Source organism: Ostrea edulis, chromosome 8 (genome assembly GCF_947568905.1).
Source record: "Ostrea edulis chromosome 8, xbOstEdul1.1, whole genome shotgun sequence".
Taxonomy (NCBI): domain Eukaryota; kingdom Metazoa; phylum Mollusca; class Bivalvia; order Ostreida; family Ostreidae; genus Ostrea; species Ostrea edulis.
Window position 1 is genome coordinate 13,004,545 of NC_079171.1, and position 21,775 is coordinate 13,026,319.

General features: G+C 34.9%; 1 protein-coding gene across 1 annotated transcript; it reads right to left on the minus strand.

Moving 5' to 3' along the window:
* Positions 1-4,280: 4,280 nt before the first annotated feature.
* LOC125662283 (adhesive plaque matrix protein 2-like) lies at positions 4,281-17,492 on the minus strand. Its single transcript, XM_056146919.1, has 7 exons — positions 17,319-17,492; positions 15,691-15,813; positions 14,243-14,365; positions 11,814-11,840; positions 9,721-9,753; positions 5,844-5,868; positions 4,281-4,383 (listed from the first exon to the last, which is right to left on the minus strand). The coding sequence occupies exons 1-7, from the start codon at positions 17,371-17,373 to the stop codon at positions 4,371-4,373; spliced, it is 399 nt and encodes a 132-aa protein (XP_056002894.1). The 5' UTR covers positions 17,374-17,492; the 3' UTR covers positions 4,281-4,370.
* Positions 17,493-21,775: the final 4,283 nt, after the last annotated feature.

The window sequence follows — 21,775 nt, forward strand, 5'->3', positions numbered from 1 at the left end:
ATTTTACCTGTTTTAACCAAATTATTAGATTTTAGATAGGTGTTTAAAAAGAACCGCGTCGCTCTGCCATTTCAAGTGACAGTCACTTGACCAGTTCAAACTTTCAAATCATCAGTGGTCATATCTGTGTAAAGCTGTGTGTTTTGTTACAACAGTGCCGTGTCACAAATTTAATAGAAATAGATACATCAAATACGTTTTAGTAATTCGTTGTTTTACACTCTTTCAGCCTTAAAATTAGACAGTTGCATCTGGGTTAATACATCATGTTGGGATTCCCTGACGCGCGTGGGACTATTTATAGACACCTAACAATGTATAAGTTATGCGTGATTGGGAACACCTCGAACGTTTCACTCATTAACACCGTGTTTTCGGTGAAAGGGCCAAGCTGTTCCGGATAATTTTATATGTACCACACTTAATAACTTGGTAAATAATTTCATCGCTGTTTTCTTCTACATGCAAATGTTTTTAAACATGTAATTAAGGAAAAGTTAATAACTTTTAACCCTAATCAACCTGCTTGAAAGTAATTATATACAAACATAATACATAAGCATCGGATCATTCAGGACCTGAAATGACAGAACAGCACGGTATATTGTTCACATACCTCTACACCTAATGTGACTTCAAAACACGTTAAATTTTAAACTATTCATCCCCTAAGTCGTTAAAACAGGCAGTGATAGTTCCATCGCTAGACGCACGGCATCAGGTGTGAATGTCACGGGTCCCCGGAGATGACCTTAGAAACGGATGACCCGTGTCACAGTACGTGTGGCACGCTAAAGAATTATCACTGCTCAATGGCCGTAAGCGTCGAGCACACGCCTAAATTTGAAACCCTTCACCGATCTTGGTGACGTCTCCATGTGAGTGAAAAATCACCGAGCGTCTCGCGTTGAGCAAGATACAACCAATCATATGGCGGACATGTACAAATAAAGTTAACAGGGAGGTCTGTTTTTGCTCTTCTGGTCTCATTTTATTATGTTTACATTAAGAATGTCCCATGTACACTTAGGGACATTTTACTCTCATGAACCATAAACTTCTACACTACGATCCCAATAGGATTTACACATATGAATATCTATCACATATCAACCCCTTCATCTAGTCGATATCACATATACGATATTGTTCATATCCCATAGAAAGTATCCCTATGCTACGTAAGATAATGTACATAGGAACCGAATCTGGGTGACAAGATTCTCCAGACATCGAGATTAAATTTGTACATATTCACATGTTTATTTTGACTATTTGCATCAAGGGGTATATAATTCACATGTGATGTTGAAATGAAATTCAGAAAGGTACATTAAGATTTAAAGCAACTGATCGCGCAAGAGCGTGCAAAACTTCTTAAGGACTAGTTATACACCAACCCAACAAGCACGAGAGAGAAATGCAGGAGGAAATTGAAGAATTCTGTGAAAGACATTTTTTATTTATTCATATACCACTAGAAAGGAACTGTACACAAACTGTAAATTAATAATGAATCCACTATTTTCAAGCTGTAATGAGTACAGTAATCCAGAATTTCCTCTGGCATCGGGAAGTATCGACCAAATATCACTTTGATTTCCTTTGTTGTGTACATTGGGTCAGAAAGGAGGGTAGTAACAGGACATCTGTATTTTATACATCACTGGTTCATGGCAGGTATAATGATTATGATAAGGTATTTAATGTATAACGAAGGGATAACGAACAATTTCGAAGGATTTAAATCAACATAAATGTTTATTGTTAAATTATGATAACTGTGAAGTACATGGAATTCATCTGATTGTTAAAGGATTAGAAGCCTGCCTTTTTGCACTTGAGACTTTTTGAAGAGTTATCTGCCCTTTGTGAAAATGAAATTTTCTTTTAAAAATGTGGATGATTAATTTTTATTTCATATTTTCATAAAGAGAAAGTGTATGTAACTTTCTACCAAGAAATTCGTATGAAATGATAATTTCGTTGAAAAAATATTTTAATAAAACATTTCTTCCCATATGCTAAATTATAGGTGAAATAAATCAGGCAGTAAACAGATTTTTTTAAAAATCCCGTGATGTATTATTTTTATTCGATGAACCCTTCAAAATGAGTACAAAAATCCCACAATCCATTTACTAGATATGGAATATGGTCGTTAAACATTAAATACCTTAATAAATATACCTGGTAAAGTTTTAGATATCGGTTAGTAAAATTGTATGTATCGGTTTAACTTTCTATTTAATCTTCCATTTTAATTTTCGAACTATAATACAGTAACATAAATACTTGCTAGTGCCCCTAATGGAACAAGAATCATTTTCGATACTTTTGAACGGCGCTAATCATTGCACTGTATTAGTCCCCTACCGAGAAGTCAAAGGCGACGTTGGGTTTGCACTAATCAGTTTTCCGCACCTTTTCTCAGAGCTTGCAGATATTTATGCCCCCCCCCACCCCCACCCCTTCAAAGAAGAGGGGCATATTGGTTTGCACTTGTCGGTCGGTCGGTAGACCACATGTTGCCCGATTAATATCTTAAGAACAATCACTTGATCATAATAATTATTCATATGTGGGTTGTTTATGAGTAGAAGATGGCCCCTACTGTTTTTCAGGGCAGAAGGTCAAGGGTCAATCTACTCTGGACACAGGAAAACCCTGTTTATGTATTTTAAGTATTGTGTCCGTCAGATGGGACGTTAAAGGATGCCATATCCCGTGTCAAGGATCACAACCCCCTTGACACCCAAAATATGGTATCCTTGATGTTTGAAAAAGAGTAGGCTCACTGGGGGCTGTAAGGGAAAATCAAACACTCAAACCCAAACATAATGCAATTAGTTAAATGGCTGAAATATTGCCAAACGGCGCAAACCTCAATCAATCAATAAAGAAAGACACTGTCCCATCATTGTCTTGAGAACCCTTTGCTTGACAGACATCAAACTTGATACACTGGTACATCCCAAAGAGTAGATTGCCCACTATTGATTATTATGTCACATAGTCAAAGATCAAGGGTCAAATTGGACATATGAATATACTGGTACATCTTCAGGATGAAATTACCGCTATTGATTTTGAGGTCACATTATCAAGGGTCAAAGTGGACATAGGAATATACTGTCCGTTCAATATTTTGGGAACCCGTTGCTTGAGAAGCATCAAACTTGGTAGACTGAAACATCTTCATAAGAACATTACCCCTATTGGTTTTGAGGTCACGTGGTCAAAGGATGATGATATCTACAAATTAGTATCAATGGCAAGTGAATCCAGTGATTTTGACCTATGACCTTAGATCATACATTTAGTAGTACTTTAAGAACTAGGTGTGATAAAGATGTGGAATCTTCAGAAATGCTAAAAGGATGATGGGATTTACAGATTGGTATCAAGATCAAGTGATATAGGAATATACTGTCCGTTCAATATTTTGGGAACCCGTTGCTTGAGAAGCATCAAACTTGGTAGACTGAAACATCTTCATAAGAACATTACCCCTATTGGTTTTGAGGTCACGTGGTCAAAGGATGATGATATCTACAAATTAGTATCAATGGCAAGTGAATCCAGTGATTTTGACCTATGACCTTAGATCATACATTTAGTAGTACTTTAAGAACTAGGTGTGATAAAGATGTGGAATCTTCAGAAATGCTAAAAGGATGATGGGATTTACAGATTGGTATCAAGATCAAGTGACCCTAACCTCTGACTCTAAAGATAAGTATGGTTTAACTTTAAAACTGGGACTGATAGAGACATTGAATCTTCAGAAATAATAAAAGGGTGTAGTGGCCTACAAACTAGTATCCCCACTGACCTTTGACCTTGATTATAGAAGCTTATATAACTTTAGAACCAGGATTGATTGAAATATGAGATCATTATAGAAAATAGGATGATGTTGGGACATACAAACTAAGATCGATGTCAAGTGACACCAGTTTTACTGAAGAAAACGGGGGGGGGGGGGGGGGTTGAACACTTTTAAATCAAAGCCTTCGTGATCTAGATTTTTTAACTGAAGTAAATATTGGTGTGGATTTTGTCAAGGAAGACAAATATTAGTATACATCGTTTGGGAGACTTTATAATTTTGTTTTAAATCAAGTAGAGTTATTTTTCCTAGTGACACCTTATCGCTTACATGACAAAACTCTCCCGTTTACCTGGTTAGAATAGGTCCTCATCTATCTTTACCTGTATCATAATATACTCGGTATATCAAAATCAATGTATAAGTAAACAACACAACTCTAAATATTGCTTCATGTTCTTTATTTTCACAGTTATAAAAATTGTAGAGATATAATTTCTTTCTAACTGTACTAAACATTCTGTAGTGATCAGCTCAATTACCAACAGACTCTGAAATGACAGAACAACACCGTTTATTTTTCATATATTGATGTAAAGAATTCTGTGCACTGTGTGATTTCCAAACATGTTAAATCTAAAAAGGTCTTCTATAGTGATCGGTTCCTTTTAAGGAAAATAAACAGGACTTTAATTGACAAAAACACAGTATACTATTCACATACTTCTACACCCGATGTGACTTCAAATTTTAAGCTGTTTGTCACAGGTCATGTCGCCCATGTACAAATAAAGTAAACAGCGAGTTTTGTTTCTTTTTCTTATGTTATCATTTGTATGATGTTAACACCAAGAGTGTTCCATATACACATAGGAAAAGTTCTCTATCATACGCTATACGACTTTGAGCTACTAAAATACCCTCGCATTGATTGACACATCTTACAGATATGGTATTTAAGTCACCCGTACAACACAGAATCACTGAAACCAGTTTACCATGCATTTTTATTAGATCAATTTGTAAATATGTCCTCTATGGAAGTGATTGCTACAGTTGATGATCATTAGCGGATGTTTTAGGAAATGTTCCAACATTAAACTAGCGGTATATCATTTCAGGTTATTGGCAGATGATGAGATAGCCAACGGCATTTCATGAAACAGTCTGTTGTCGAATGGGCAGGAGGAAATAGAATGAAGTCTGGAGAAAAAACGAAATGAAATGAAATTTGAATATCCTACATTAATTAAAGTAAGACGCGAGTGTTCTGCGGATCCTTTAGTTTGTGTTAAGTATGGTTTTCTGATATACCGCGCTAATATGGACAAAATCGAGCATGGGACGAATCACCACAGAAGAACATAGTTAGAGTTCAGAAGGAATATGATGGAAATGTATATTTATTTTCTCACTAAAATTGTATACTAGACGACTTAGAAATGTGTAATGTATATTATATCTCAGAAAACTAGTATACTACACGATTTAGAAATGTGTAGTGTTGATTTTATCTCACCGAATTTGTTTAATAGACAAGTTAAAAATGTGTCTTGTATTTTCATGATATTAGTCATAGAACCACCCCAGAACAACAAATATAGATTCCGAAAACCGGAAGTTGTCGTCTGAGGTCAAATTATATTTTCTTGGTCTAAGAATTCAAAACTTTGCAGGAACCTGGGCTTTTATTTAGATAAACACTATATACATTGGGAATGTATTAGTCTGAATAAGTTCTAGGACATCATTTTACATCATTGCATGCTGGGATGTGTGCAACTTTTCTCAAGTAAGGTGTTTTTTTTTAAATTTGTTTACAAATCGTGTGCTACCCTTGATTCTTCCGTTGTGTATTATATGTGTTATAGAGACCAGAGCGGGGAAGGTATCCCTGTATCTATATATGTGTGATAGAGAACAGAGCGGATAAGATGTCCCTGTGCCTAGAGCCTGAACGTTGACTTTGCATAAGTAATAAACTCCATATAACGAGAGAAAAACGTTCTACCTTCTGGGTCCACGCCCTTCTGCACCTGGATTAAAGGATGCGCAGTTTAAACAGCAATACATTTTTATAAACATCTTGATTTCTTTAAGGTCATGTATAAAGAAGACGCTAATTGTATGTAATTTTCAAAACGAAAATCGACAATAAGATGTCACATATAACAACTTTCAACCTTCCTGTCGCTGCATGATTGTCAATGAGTTAGAGGCGATTCAAACGATCATTTTAATTACTTCCCCACCGACAAAGATCAAGTTTAAGTTTCGTGATTTTTCGTCTAGTTATAAATTAAGGTGTGCATTCCGTTCATCCGTCTGCCCGTCAGTCTGTCTTTTTTCTCTGTTCCTGTAGGTATTTATTTCGTATTTGGTGCATTGCTTTGCAAGTAACAAGTTACAGATCAAGTTCGAATTTCATCTCGGTCCGTTAATTTTTCACCAAGTCACGGTGCTTGGGTGTAGAAAAAATAGCTTGGATTATCAGTTTTTTGTATTGTGTCTTTTTTGTTGTCTTTTCAGATATCCATTTCATAATTGATACATTGCTTTGTCATAACAAGTTACAGATCGAGTTTAAATTCTGTGATTTATCACCGAGTTACAGCCGTTTGAACTGGAACAAATGATAAATAATAAGAATTATCGGTTTATCGGACCTATTTTTGTTTTGCTTTCAGATATTCATTTGATGTTTGTTACGTCGCTTTGCCTTAACATGTAGCAGGTCAAGTTTAAATTTCGTGATTTTTCGTCTAGTTATAACTTTTGAACTTATATAAATGGCGTGACTTCTAAGGTTTCTTCCATTTTGTCCCGATTTATGGTCCTTGGACAAGAAACCTTTCCCCCTTTACTATACGCTATTTCCACTTGGAATACTTCCCGCTCTTCTCTTGTTTAAACATTCCCTTACACGTTTCTGGTGCAAATACTAAGACTATTTCATCCCTGATAAAAACTACATCCGTCAACGGTATGAACAGCATATCATTAAACTATTAAACAAGAGGCCCAAGGGCCTAGAATCGCTCTTCTGATAAATTGTACAACCCCACCATTTCTATTTTTAGCCTCTTAGTATTCTAAATCTTTAGTTAAATCTTAAGAATTCAAAAAAAGTACGTCAATGTGACCTACTTTTTGGTTTACACATTTTGAGAACCCAAGAAATATCAACTGACAAAGTTTGATGATTTTAAGCCAATTAGTATCTAAATATTGAAATATAGCTGTCAAATTCCAATCGTAGGTCATGGTGACCTACTTTTTGGTCAGCGAACTCCGAACATGCAAGACCCATCAACTGACAAAGTTTGATGACTGTAGGTCAAATAGTATCTGAAATATATAAATATAGCCGTCAAATTCCAAAAGTAGGTCAAGGTGACCTACTTTTTCGTCAACACCCTTTAAACATGCAAGACCCAACAACTGACAAAGTTTGATGACTGTAGGTCAAATAGTATCTGACTTATATAAATATAGCCGTCCAATTCCAAAAGTAGGTCAAGGTGACCTACTTTTTGGTCGAAACCCTTCGAACATGCAAGACCCATCAACTGACAAAGTTTGATGACTGTAGGTCAAATAGTATCTGAAATATATAAATATAGCTGTCAAATTCCAAAAGTAGGTCAAGGTGACCTACTTTTTGGTCGACACACTCCGTAGACTCAAGATGCATCAACTGTCAAAGTTTGATGATTGTAGGTGAATTAGTGACTGAAATATAGTAATTTAGCTGTCAAATTCCAAAAGTAGGTCACGGTGACCTACTTTTTGGTCGACACAAACCGAAGACTGAAGACGCATCAACTGACAAAGTTTGATGATCCTAGGTTTTACACTGCCCAAAATATACATCTAAAATTGAAAATGTGAAATTTGAATATCTGCAAAATTCAAAAAGTAGGTCACTGTGACCTACTTTTTTTATAAATATGTTTCAAGGCCTCAAGATGCATCAACTTACAAGATTTGATGATTCTAAACCTCTCGGTATTTGAAATAACAACTTAAAATATATCTATAAATGATAAGCCATAAAATTCAGAAAGTAGGTCACGGTGACCTATTTTTCAGTTTACGCATTTCAAAGTCCTATGATCCACCAACTGACAAGTTTTGATGATCATAGGTTTCAAAGTGTCCAAGATATGCATCAAAATTAATTTTAAAATAAATACCTGCAAAATTCAAAAACAAGGTCACCGTGACCTACTTTTGAGACAACTTGACACAAGGTCCTAAGATGCATCAACTGTCAAAATTTGATGATCCTAGTCCTTATAATGACTAAAATATTCAAGATTTAAGGAAATATAAATTTAGGTCAACTTTGAAGTGACCTTGAGACCACGCCCTTTGCCCCAGGGTAATGCCTTGAACAATTTTCAATCTACAACATATCCTCATTCTTATGTGTAAGTTTGGTGATAATCTGCTCAGTGGTTCTTGAGAAGAAGATTTTTTAGCAACCACTACTTTTGTTTGTATTTTCCTCATTATCTCCCCTTGTTAAAGGGTCACATCCCTCTATTTAGTATGTATGAAAGCCCTTGGGCCAATGATACCCTGTAACAAATTTGAAAAAAAATTGGCCAAGGGGTTCTTGAGTTATAGCCCTTTTTCTAAAAAGTTTACGCACACCACACAAATGGCCATAGCATTAGCTCTTTGAGCTTTCGGCTCAGAAGAGCTAAAAATGCATTGGGTGCACTAGGTCAAAGTTCAAGATAAACAACATCGAATTTACATTCTCTCGAATATTAAGTGCAGTCGTAAATAAATGGGGCACTGGGGCATGTATAGCTTATGCAGTACTCTCAGAATGCTTTTTTTTTTAAATTGCAAATCAAATTCTTTAATATTGAATGAAATGCCTTGTCCGAAACAGACCCTCACGAAATCAATCCTGTGTTCTACTGTACAAAAGATGCCACCGAAGGAAGCGTTTGTGTCCCGGGTTAGAATAGGTCCGCAGTACCCCCTTCCTTGTGTTAAAGAGGCGATCACATGGAACAGTACTTGGGATCAGACCACAGAAACTGAGGTCCCATTTCACCGCAGGTGTGGACCTTTCCTTCCACGCTTAAAGGCCGAAAGTGCCGAACATAGGCCTAAATTTACAGCTCTACACCGGCAATGGTGACGTCTCCATATGAGTGAAAAATTCTTCAGATTGACGTTAAACATTATGCAACCAACCATGGGCCGAATGGCTACCACTAAAGTATTGTGTAAATGGTCTTGTCCCAAGTAGGCTATTCGCAATATATAACTTCAATATATGGTATGTACTTAGCCCTCTGCCGATTTCCGATCGTTAACGTTATTTTTATCATCCACTTACATTAGTTTTATTAAATTATTGAATTTTTTTTTTTACTGCTTCCTTCGATGAAATGGTTTAGAGTGAGAAGGTTCAGCAACAAACCCTTCAAATCAGGACGTCGTACCATATGTTGTCCCTCTGAATACTTTCTATACGTGAGGAAGTTATTTGACGAAAATGGCAAACTGTACTGATGGATAGTGTGTAGCATTGACAGAATTTACTCAAATTGCACAGAAATAGATAATTAGCTTTTAAAAGCATTGTATTGTATTATATTACAGGAATACTAAATGACATATCGTCAGTTGATATGTCAAATAACCTCACTTTGGTGCCTTTATTTGGTTCTCTTCAAGTCGATTGTCTGTAGATTTGGACACGCGGCAATACAATATAACGAGGGGAAATCCTTGACACAAGGATCGTATTTACGATCTATATGTTCCACAAGTGATACCCCTATCTCATTTGCCGTTCGACCTACCATTGTTACAGTGATTTTATTATTCGCTTAGTTCAAACTTCTAGTAGCAATGCCTACCGCATGGATCTGGTTGTGCTTCTAATTTTCCTCCTGTAAAAAAGGGTGAGCAGTTTCAGAAACAAAAACACCGTTTTGGATAACATCCTATATTCGTTAACGTCACATAAAAAAAAAACATTGATAGTACGTAATTTCAAAAATTAAGATCACAAATGAAAAAAAAATATGTCATAACAATTTCAATCTTGCTGTCACCTATAATGGTGTTCTGATTGGTAACGGGTCTAGAGGCGATTACAGTCTTATTACAAATTCCAATCTGTAATATTAAGTTACTTCCCCACACTCCTAACTCTTCTTTGAAAAGACACCTCGCGAAGACAACGCTGCGTATCATATGTAGAAGTTATGAGATTGATCACTGTTTGTTATCTTCAACTTTCATTAAAGTTACTACTGAAAGGCTGCCACTAGTGTTGTGAGTAAGACTTTTCTGCAAGGACCATATTCACTATATACTTTCAATAAATGCTATTTCTATCCCTTTCGTCGCTATCCAATCGTTGTTGTTATTTCATTAAAGGACACATCTCGTGTTTTCAAAGTATACAGAATTATATGCATTTTGTCTTCCTTATGTTTATATAAATTAATTGTAATAGTTCGTTCGCTGAAGTATTGCGATAATTAGCCACAATACGGACTTAAATCTAAGCTCTGATTTCAAAAAGCATAGTTAATTAGATAAGTAGTCACGTGGTACAGTGACGTCATATGTGACCTTCGTCGATCAACTTGTTGTAAAAGTAGTATTAGATATGTTTTAAAACTCGGGTTTTAGGAGCCTAATTTATTTACCATGGATAACATTTATTTCGATGTTGACAAATTTCCCGAGTCTTATATCTTTTAGCCACCAGTGCATACAAATAGCGACCCAAATGTAGCGAGGAAAGCGAGTATGAAATCTGCATAAATTTGCGAGTAAATGATGTTTACATGGGATCACTGTCTAAACACTATTTGGTAATGCCATTTTTGTAAACAACTGTAATTAGCATTGTTGCTTAGTGCAATTATTATTAAATTTATTTTTGGAGAAGTTAGATAGGCCTAAATTATGATACGATTACGTATCATTGACAACTAGGCCTACTGTCACGGGTGCATTTCGAGAAAAAAAAATAAAAATGATCAAACGTATTGTGAAAATCACAATACTTTTAAATTATTTTATTCCAGCAATTTTATTAATCATTATTGTTTTTATCTACACGTTGTTACTTAGGAAGTTAGAGCGTGGCGTGCTGTTGTTGTAAACACGTACGCGTTCCTTTAAAAAATGAAAGCATTATAATTCAATTCAAAGTTGGGAAATATAATATTTAATTATTTATAACTGAAAGTTCAATTATCTTTTATCTTTAAATTTCTTTTTTTAAACTACAAGTTGGTAGACACTGCTAGCAAAGTTCTGCCTATATGTTGTTACAAGGTGAAGGTCAGTTGGTGCGAGTGTGTATTGAATTTGAGAGCAGACCGGAAAGCATATGCCGTAGGCCTATATGTAACAGTGCGTAGCTTCGATAGAACCATTTTCTCGCAGTTTATTTACGTCTTGTCCAAGTGCTTGTTTGAAAAAGTACAGGGACAAATTCTACTGTGCCGACAAAAAAATATTCACGTCTTGTCCTTCATACCTTCCTTCGAAAATTGGAAAAAACACAGTCCAAATCTTCTCTACTGACAGAAAGTACACCCTTAAACGGCACAAAACACCCTAATGCAATGCTATTTACAAGTCGTTAATGTGATAATTGTTTGTTTGTCAATTAAATCTAATCTGTTTATGAAATGGCTAACAACTGTGTTCAAATCTTCTCGCTCGAGGTCGCATATGACGTCACAGATAATGGCGCGTAAAATATCGGAAGAAAATATGCATATCGCAAGATTTGAATTTCATCGCTTTCAAACTCGAAAACTGAGCAAACTGTTTCATTTAAAACACATGTAAAGTAGTTTTAGGCATGAAATGAATTATTTTGGTGAAAAAATTAAAAGTTTAAAAACATGCGATGTGTCCTTTAAGGAACATTTACCACTCGGTTATTTTCCCTCCAAATTAATTTCTCTAATAGTTTACTTACCGCTTCCTTGTGGTTTTGGTTTCATTTCTGAAATGAATTGAAGAGTGAGAATTTTAATCAACATACACATCAGTACAGAACAAAATATATTAAGGTTCCTCGGTACAATAATCAGAAATTTAGAATGAAGTAGACCAATCCCACAACTCCTAACAGCAATACAAAAAAAGACAGCTGGGGATAAACCCTGGATATATCAGAGGTGGGATTATGTGTCCAGGAGGAATAAGCATCCCCTATCGACCAGTCACACCTGCCGTAAACCCGATATCATGATTGAGGGCGGATATAAACGGTCAATTGGGGATGCTTCCTCCTCCAAGGCACTTGATTCTACCTCTGGTGTGTCTAAGGTTTCGTGTTTCTCCTGCTTTTAAAGATACATATCAATGCCTTATCTCTAAAATCTTATAAAGTCTACGGAATTAATAGCTGGACAACAGTTTTAACTCAGGAGCAAGGAATTCGCAAACATGGTATCTCTGGGTGTGTCTTTTTTACTTAGAAGGAACTCAAATTTTTTTTTTTTAAAGTTTTAACGAAATCCTACATAGTCTTGTGAAAGAAACCGTGTTATAAACAAGTGAAAAGAAATATGTGTTCTATGAACTCATCAAAGTAAGACATTTTATGACAAAGTAACGATAGAGTTGCGTCCGCATTCTGGTTCTTAGTCACTTTAAGTAGAACGATAAAGATTGAGCTGCAGCGAGCTTCGCGTTCAATATAGAAGTAATTTGAAAACCACAAGACAACTCTATATTCTGATTGACAAACACCGCCCTTACCATGAACGGTGAAGATCACGAACGGTGATCAATCTCATAACTCATATACGCAATTCAAATTAGATAGTTGGGCAAAACACGGACCCCTGGACACACCAGAGGTGGGATCAGGTGCCTAGGAGGAGTAAGCATCCCCTGTTGACCGGTCACATATAGAGTCTTTATATTTCATACAGTCCTACCAAATTTGGTAGAATCATACCTATATGCACTTTTAAGTGATATGAGTAAATAAAAACGTGAAAGAGATATTTCTTTGGGTTTTGACCCCACCTCTCGGATCCAGGCGCCATGAATCAGAACATTTAGGATCTTCTTTCTCAAATATTGCGATGTAGTTTGGTAATCTGGTGTACACAGTGAAGAAAAGAAATTACACTTCATCATATGAACCATAAAGCACATAGACCTCTGCATATCGCGAGGTTTAGTTTTAAAAAAAAGGATTGTATTTTTTTTTTTTTTGGAATTAGCATTTTCCCTATTCCTCATGTTCAAGGACACCAATGATTAAAACGTGTTCAATGTTTGCCACCTCCTCCTCCTCTAGTGATGTCTCATACCGATAGTAAAAAAGTATCACTAGTTCCAAGGGTTAAATAATGTAGATAAAATATGTTCTGCATATCTAAGCTAAATTCAAATGTTCTGCAATATTATATAAAACAAAATATGTCCTTACAAGTTGAATGCCCCGAAAATGTCTATACTGGTGAAATACTGTACATGTTATACTATAGCGGCATGTAACGTACACACAGTGTGACCAGTTTGGACCCGTCCTAGAGTGAACATCCTGGTGTTGTGAAATTCACAATTTAGACACACACATTTCTGCTTTTCCTTAATACGTATTTAATTTCTATATCATATCAGCAAAGTGTTTCAAATGACAAAGACATTAATTTCTAGGATAATATTTGCCCCGCCCTGTAACAAAACCCCTCACGCCCTGGTATCATGAAAAGTACAGTTTTGGTAATAGAGTTATTATACCATATATTAAATAAGTATCAATAGCACTAAAATGTTTTACACATGAACACTGTATACCAAGTCTTGTCCTACCCTTGAGTCAGAACTTATACCCCGAGCAACGTGCAATCTACAATTTTGCTTGAAACGGTCCTGCTGTACATCACTAAGCATTTTGTTTCCAAAGGTGTCCTAAAATTTGCAATTTATATCATCTTGTCCTAAAAATGTTTCATACAAAATTTAATGGAAATGGAATGATATTTATCAAGATCTTAAAAATATTCAAATGTTAACGTATAACGCAGGACGACTAATTGCGATAGGTCACCTGAGTTTACTCAGATGTCCTTGCAGAGAAGAATCTGATCATGCTCAAACAGCATTATATGTCGGTCGACCAGTAACACAAAGGGTCACTTTGATGACTCAGGTGACCAGGAAATAATATTTAATGTATGTTTTAAGACAACCTACGGCATGTTGATATCTCAATATAAGTGAAACCAAAATACAAACTTGAAGATTGTTTTATTTCATTCTGTGCAAAAAAAATTGTAATCTTTTCTTAAAACTCTGATGATCATTATACGGGGAACTGGTAACTAGATATTGTGTTTGTAACTAAATAAAAATGTGTGAAACAAACGAAATAGAACAACTTACTGTCACATCGTCTTCCGGAAAATCCCATCCTGCACTTACATCTCCAAAACAACCCAGGTATTGCAGAATTAACACACGATCCGCCGTTCATGCAAACATTCCCTTTTGGGCAGTAATTTTTCTCTACAAGGAAGAACAAAAGAATTGTGAATTTTCAGAGTTTTGGATGCCATCTAATTTTCGATGCAACATAGTCATTCCGAAAGAGGAAACACAAAATATCTTACGACTAAGATCAAAACTTACACTGTAATTTTCTTATCTTTAAATTTCTTGTAGATGTTCTTAATTTTTATTAAAGGTATATCCTTTATCAATAAAACTTGAATACATATCTATGACCTTGTGATCGGTATTTGATTATCAAACAAAATTATTTTTCAGCATAGTCGTAAGATATTTTGCGAATAAGAGCTCAGATGCATAGAAGGAAGCATCCTATAATGACTGGTCAAACCCTCCGTGACCCCTCTATCTTAATCAGATAAACTAGTCCTTAGTCAAAGTCAGTATGAATTAAGATGTGACAACTGATGTTCTCTTCGCAGTTTCTTATTTAATGAGGATTCGACATCACTTGGAATTCCGTTGGTGTTTAAATGCATTGTAACTGTAAATGTATATGCAGGTACATTGTAATTTCCCACACCCTGATTGTGGTTCCCCACGCTGGATACAGGATCATGGTTCTAACACGCTCTGATTAATAGTAAATGATGATACAGGACGTGGTTTTAAACACGCTCTAATTGACAGTAAAGATTGATACAGCACGTAGTTTTTAACACGCTCCAATTAACAGTTAGGGGTGATTCATTTCATGGTGATAACACACGGTTAGTTGTATGTTGTTTAACGTCCAGCTCGATAATTATTTAGACGTCACCATTGTCGGTGAAGGGCTGCAAAATTTAAGCCAATGTTCAACGCTTACGGCCCTTGAATAGGGAGGAATCTTTATCGGATCAGAAAGACCGCCCCATTTAGTTTCACCAAAGGACATGGTTCTCATACACTCCATTTAACACTAAAGAACGACGATTATATACTGATATACTGATTCCTTGATTGATTTACACATATTATATTATTACCCCCCCCCCCCCCCCCCCCACACACACACACGTAATTGTTTGCTGAATTTAGTCCGAGTCGATCAACATGATATATAGTTTGAAGAAAATGAGACAATTGAACATTGCACAAAAACGTTTGCTTAGACATAAACCATGGCCTGGACAACTGAAATTTCCGTCGGAATGTCCCTTTCCTTTTGTCTAACTTAAAACCGTTTTCCCGAGAAACCCCTATTATAAGTTTCGTTGACAACGGTGATTCTTGTGGAGGAGTGAAATTGAATATCAGTGGACAACAAAAAGACAAATTACTTTCTTGATCTGAAAAACTTGAAGTTAGCGAATAGCGAATTATCAGAAAACATGACTTACTAGTACATCGTGATCCTGCCCATCCGTTGCGACATTCGCATTTCCAGCCAGACCTAGTGCGTGAAGAAGACTTACAAATTCCACCATTCCTGCATGAATCCTTCATCTTACACATATTTCTCCCTAGGAAAAAAAGGATTTGTATAGTAACTTCTTTGTTTTACTTCCTTTTGAGAATTGATACGTCACCAGCGGTAGATGTGGAACAGGTTGAGGCCTACATCTAAGTCTCAGGGGCATGCAACGTTCCATCTTTTTAAGTTGGAAAACGTGTAAATATCGACCTTTCTACTAATATAGGACTGGGTTTACTGAAGATAATAAGAAGTTCCTTGTCATAGTAGGTACAGTACCTGGCCTACTAAGGTTTATTTTTCACTATATATTTCATTGAAAAATGCCTTTTTTGAAAAAAGAAGTTAATGTAGTATTACCTATTGATCATTTGTTTTTCATGGAAATGATATTTTAAAATTTATATATTCAAATGAAATATACTGTAAAAATGCAAGGATGACTCATTTGTGGCCAGGTAATGTAGATTATCTTAAATGCAAGATACATTAAAGAAACGGTTCGCTGAAATAAATTTTATTTTTGAAAATACAGGAGAGAATGATTCAACTGCGACGCTTCAGACAGGCATACTATTCATAGTTTACTAACACGCTTGCATTAAAGGATCGGTTTCCTGAAATAACTATTTGCGATGATGAGATTCTTACAAAATATTCTGAACAAAAAGGTGGTTTACAGTAACCCTGAACGCGCTTACAACAATATTTTTGGTGGGTTTTTTTTTTATACCAAAGAATGAGTTTTAACTGTGAAAATTCCGCGTATGAATCTTTAAATACAGTTCGTCTCTTGTAACGCCTTGGAGTTCCGACAAAGTAGAAAATGAATATAAAAAGAAATTATGTTGTTGGAAATACATGAGAGTATGAATTCAATTTAATTGAAAGAATATACCTATTGATTAATTCAACAAAGCAATGTTAAGTAATCATAGTGAATTTAATGTAAAACAATTTACATGAACATCAACGTTTGGTTTAGATTATGCAATTTCCGTTTCATGTTTTCTTTTACACAATATCATGCGAGATTTTAATAGATATATCAACTACTTAAATGAATTTCATGACTCCTAAATATAAAATTGCGACTCCATTCGTGGGTCAATAGAATAAGCGCCTTGAAAATCATCTTTTATTCTTCTATTGAATTCATATACAACCCCTACTGGTCGCGGTGTTTGAGTGGTAGACCGTTCTCTTCGTAATCGGGAGGTCGTGAGTTCAAGCCTCGCTTGTTCCACGCCGTATCAGATTTAAGACGTTAAAATAGGTAGTGATGGCTGCTTCGCCAATTTCTCGGCATTTAGAAGGGTCTTCAGGATATAACCTTAAAAAAACGGAGGTCCGGTGTCGCGACAGGCGTTGGCAAGATAAAGAACTCTCACTGCTACGGCCCCAAGCAATAAGCATAGGTCTAAATTGTCGTACTTAACCTACAGCTAGTAACATCTTAATAGGAATGAAAAATTATCGTCGTGACGTAAAACAACAAACAAGGAAGAAAAAAGCTTTGCCCATAATCTGTCTCAGTAAATGTAGTGTAGCTACCTCTGGGCAGGGGTGCATTTCCCCATTTTGATGGACGATTTGGTTTTGGATACATTCGTCTTGCATCCACAGCGCAACTGCTTGCAACGAGCAAGACGGCAACAACACAAATCTACAACAAACATCAACAACGCATATTTACACCTTATATCTAAAACACAGAATACAACATATATCTAAAACACAGAACTACAACATAGATCTAAAACACAGAACTACAACATAGATCTAAAACACAGAACTACAACATATGTCTAAAACACAGAATACAACATAGATCTAAAACACAGAGCTACAACACATATCTACTTTGTTAAAGAAATGAAATTTCATTTGTAAGTTAGCTTCAAGGAACGCATACACTGACCAAGTAAGACCAGGTTTGTTGACATATTCAAATGAGCAGTACGCACACTTGAAGTTAAAAAAAACATTTAAAAACCATTACACTGCATGCATACGTTTATTTTCTGTTGATAGTAAGTCTCCTGTCAAAGTGACAAATTAGCTAAATATTTATGAGAAACATTTTTTTAACTGAAATTCAATTTACCTCTACACTGTGCATGGTGATCCTGCTATAACTAAACGGGATATATTCTCTTATTTATAGTTGTTGCTTGACAAACATGCGCTTGTCAGCAATGATTGGTTCACAGTGTTTTACACGTGTGGCGGTCATAACACATGCGCAATGTGGCTGATGCAGCTGGGGCACCGACATCTATGTTAAGTCCTCCTACTTTCCTATAGTGGGGATGCTCCTTTAACTTATATTATTCCAATCATGATCCATCTTTCATTTTCTTCTAAAATTCTTCGACTAAAATTTTAAAATGAAATATGGTCAGACGAAACTATCCAGACTAAGAATAGATGTAGATTGACATTATGAAATGATAATAGTTAAGTCAACTTCAGAGTAGTCCGTCCTAAAGTTACATTTGCAGCGCCCTCTTACTCAAATACTAACGCCTCGAATACTAATTTATATCAATATTAATTAATTATAGTACAAACTTCGTTATAAAGATACACATAGCTTAGTGTGTCTATCTTATTCAAACCACATTAACATAGGTGTCTGACGATTTCTAATAATGATGTTAATTTGGGTAGTTATAAATTTAATGGGCTTTCTTACTCATCAGTACCTATTGTATTGAATTTAGAATTAATGTACAACAGAAATTATATGTCCTTGCATTACTAAGACAAAGGAAGTTGAAATCACACCTTTCAATTTTATACGGTTTAATATTCATGAGCAAATTACACCTTTCTATTTATACGGCATGATAATCAATAGAGAAGACAAATGATCAGGATTCCATGAGCTTGTTTCATATATTCTGTGTAATACCGGCATACTTTGCCACTATATTCCCCTCTTCAAATTCTCAGCGCATTTCACTGCAAAGACAAATCAAAAACCTGTTGTAATCATATCTCAAAACGATCGCACTGACTCTTACATCACTAAAAGCTTTACAGAGTGCCATCTTAGGGAAAATTACCAGTTATTACTGGGAACCTACATAACTATATATGATCGATGGAGAGCATACATTAATCTATAGTTAGAATCAGGACATTCTATTAATTTTATTATGATGTAAGAAAAATAAACAGATTGTGATGACATAAACAGGATATGAAATGCTTCAGAACTAAGTAGTATTGAATTTTATGTGATGCCACGATATTAAACGTCAGTTATTGTACGAATTGAGCAAATCTTAAAAATGAAAGATGGATGAAATATTTTACATGAAGAAAGGTTAAATGGGTCATCAAATGAACAAGAGGGCTACACACTTTATCGGTTACCATATTATTATTTATAAGTATTGTTAGGAGTAGGTGATATTTTTAATGTATTTATCTTGATCTTTTTTTTTGGGGGGGGTGGTGTTTTTGTGTGTATCCCATCCTACCGAGACAATTCTGAAACCATGCATGTACACCTGTAAATTCTGGATATATCTACTGTGTTAGACAATGTTCTTCTCATTTTCACAAGCTTTGTATATATTTACATATAAGAAAAAAAATATAACATGGGGCTGTCTAAATCTATCATTTCTCAAACTTCAAAAATTAACCAAGATTTACAAACCAATATTCTTCATTTAAGATGAAAACGTACCGCGTGTGAAATGTATACAATGTGCTATAATTCCAACGTTATTCATTACAATTCTTTTGATTGAACAAAGATAAATCTAAACGTGAATTTACACATCAATAAATCCCAAAACGCTATGTATACATACAACATAGTGCGGGGAAACTATTCAAATTATTGAAGTTGATAATGTAGGGAACGAATTGGAATTATAAGAATCAAACATTCTGTTTGAAGAATTTATCGATGTGTAAACTCTTCGCACTTTTATTCAGTGTGTGAGTAAAATGTCCAGAGTTTACACATCGATAAATTCTTCAAAAAGAATGTTTAATCCTATAATAAAACATACATTTGTTCACGTGTCCATGCATACATGCATCTGAAATTCATTACTGTTTGTGAATGATTGCTGCGTGTATTGACATTAAATTTATTATTATGGCATGATAAATATACATTAAATATTAGCATATGTTTTGTGAAGACTGCGTGTAGTTTCCGGATTTCGGTTTATTTTGCTACGAATTTAACATCCGATGATATTTTCACAACTTGCATAGATAAAGAATTACATTCAATGAATTTAACGAGCCTATTCATCATCAAGTCATTGGACTAAACCATTTTCTTAAAGAACATGATACTTCTATGAGATGGCTGAAATCTTTGGACATTTCTAAAGCACGTAGTTGCTTTATAGGCATCAGTTGGCTTTAGCTTTCGTCATAGCGTTTCCGGTTTATTGCCACCTATAGGCAAATGTATGCATCACTGTAGTAAAAAGGCCGTGTTTAGATTAGTCGCAATTTTGAACCGATATAGTAAAGGATTTAAAATATGTATAAAAATGTGACATTTTTACCATCATTCCGGGGAAAATCAGGTCATTCTTAATTTTGAATTCCCGTTTGAATCTGCGTCTGGAATAATAAAGTATATATATATATATATATATATATATATATATATATATATATATATATACATTCTCGTTGTTCGTGTCGTTGTATATATATATATATATATATATATATATATATATATATGAATACAAATTAATAATCATATTTGCATTAATTTGTATTCACCCGAGGATGGATGTTAAAATCCAGAAAGCGCTAGTGATTTAAATATATTTTGAAACTATATTTTCCTGCTTTTTTATTGAATTATTTTGACTGTGTGATATCAACTCTTTCTATTTGGACTATATATATATATATATATATATATATATATATATATATATATATATATATGATTTTGAGGTATATGATAGATATGATTTTGGATCAGCTCTTTGGACGAATAAGGCATGCCCTAATTCGCTCCACTTTTAACGTTGATTGGCAAGCCTAAAGACCAAAAACATGTAGTCTGTGTTGTAAGTACGTTTGTAGATTAGTGTAGTTGTTGTGCTAGATGTGTTTATATGTAGTTTTGTTATTATTCTCTGTTGATATTGGCCACATTGTGTAATTCTTTTCGTTTGTCCTGAAGAAAGGGCGGATCGTCCCGAAAATTGGACAATCTGGTTGTTCGTGTCGTTGGTCATTTTAGTGCTTTGTATATTTTTTTGTATTTGACCTTTTATCCATTTTGTGGATCCGACACTTTGAGGTATCGGGTGTTGTTGGAACTATAGTGCTTATATATATATAACCCCCGTATATGAGTTCACTACATCTAATATGTAGGTGATTTTATTATGGAGATGTCACTGGCTTACTCCCTAAACTGCACGTATCAATATTCAATAATACTGTTTGAAAATTAATTTTGTAACTTTGCTTTGTTGTCTTGCTCTCTTTTAGAATGTCGCCATGCTGCCGATGTTTTGGTGGTAATTTTGCGGAATGAATAGCAAAAGGAAAAAGTAATATTACAAATGTAAAAAGAAATTACAAATACTTTAAAAAGCATTGACTTACCGGTTAAGAAATTTGTAACCGATTGCGAATTTTCCGACCGATTAATCGATTAACCGTTGTCATCTTTAATGTTTATGAATACATTAAAATTATTTCTGGTAAGGTGATGGAATGGATGTAAATTGTTTCATGGACCTGGCTTATTATGTTGGTACGTTTTGACATAAATATTTGTGGTACATGTCAGTTAGTATATGTAGTTACATGTATGTGTATTTTTTTTTCATTTTTGTCTAGTTGTTAGTGTTCTGTCTCATCACAGAAAAGCTCAACCAGTTTATCCAATGTAAAGTTTATTGAATAAAGCAGGTAAACAGCTACAAATAAAGAAAGTCGTATTCAAATAATCATTCAACCATTTCAGAGTTCAAAATATCGAAAAAGCATTATGACAC

What these genes read in the sequence shown, in the direction of transcription:
- LOC125662283 (XM_056146919.1), bottom strand. Translation starts at nt 17,373, where the DNA reads ATGTATCCAAAACCAAATCGTCCATCAAAATGGGGAAATGCACCCCTG. An exon ending in GGCAGGATCACGATGTACTA is followed by an intron (nt 14,366 to 15,690) that starts GTAAGTCATGTT and finishes TCTTCCTTGTAG; the next exon opens with AGAAAAATTACTGCCCAAAA. An exon ending in AGCACAACCAGATCCATGCG is followed by an intron (nt 5,869 to 9,720) that starts GTAGGCATTGCT and finishes CCTTTAATCCAG; the next exon opens with GTGCAGAAGGGCGTGGACCC.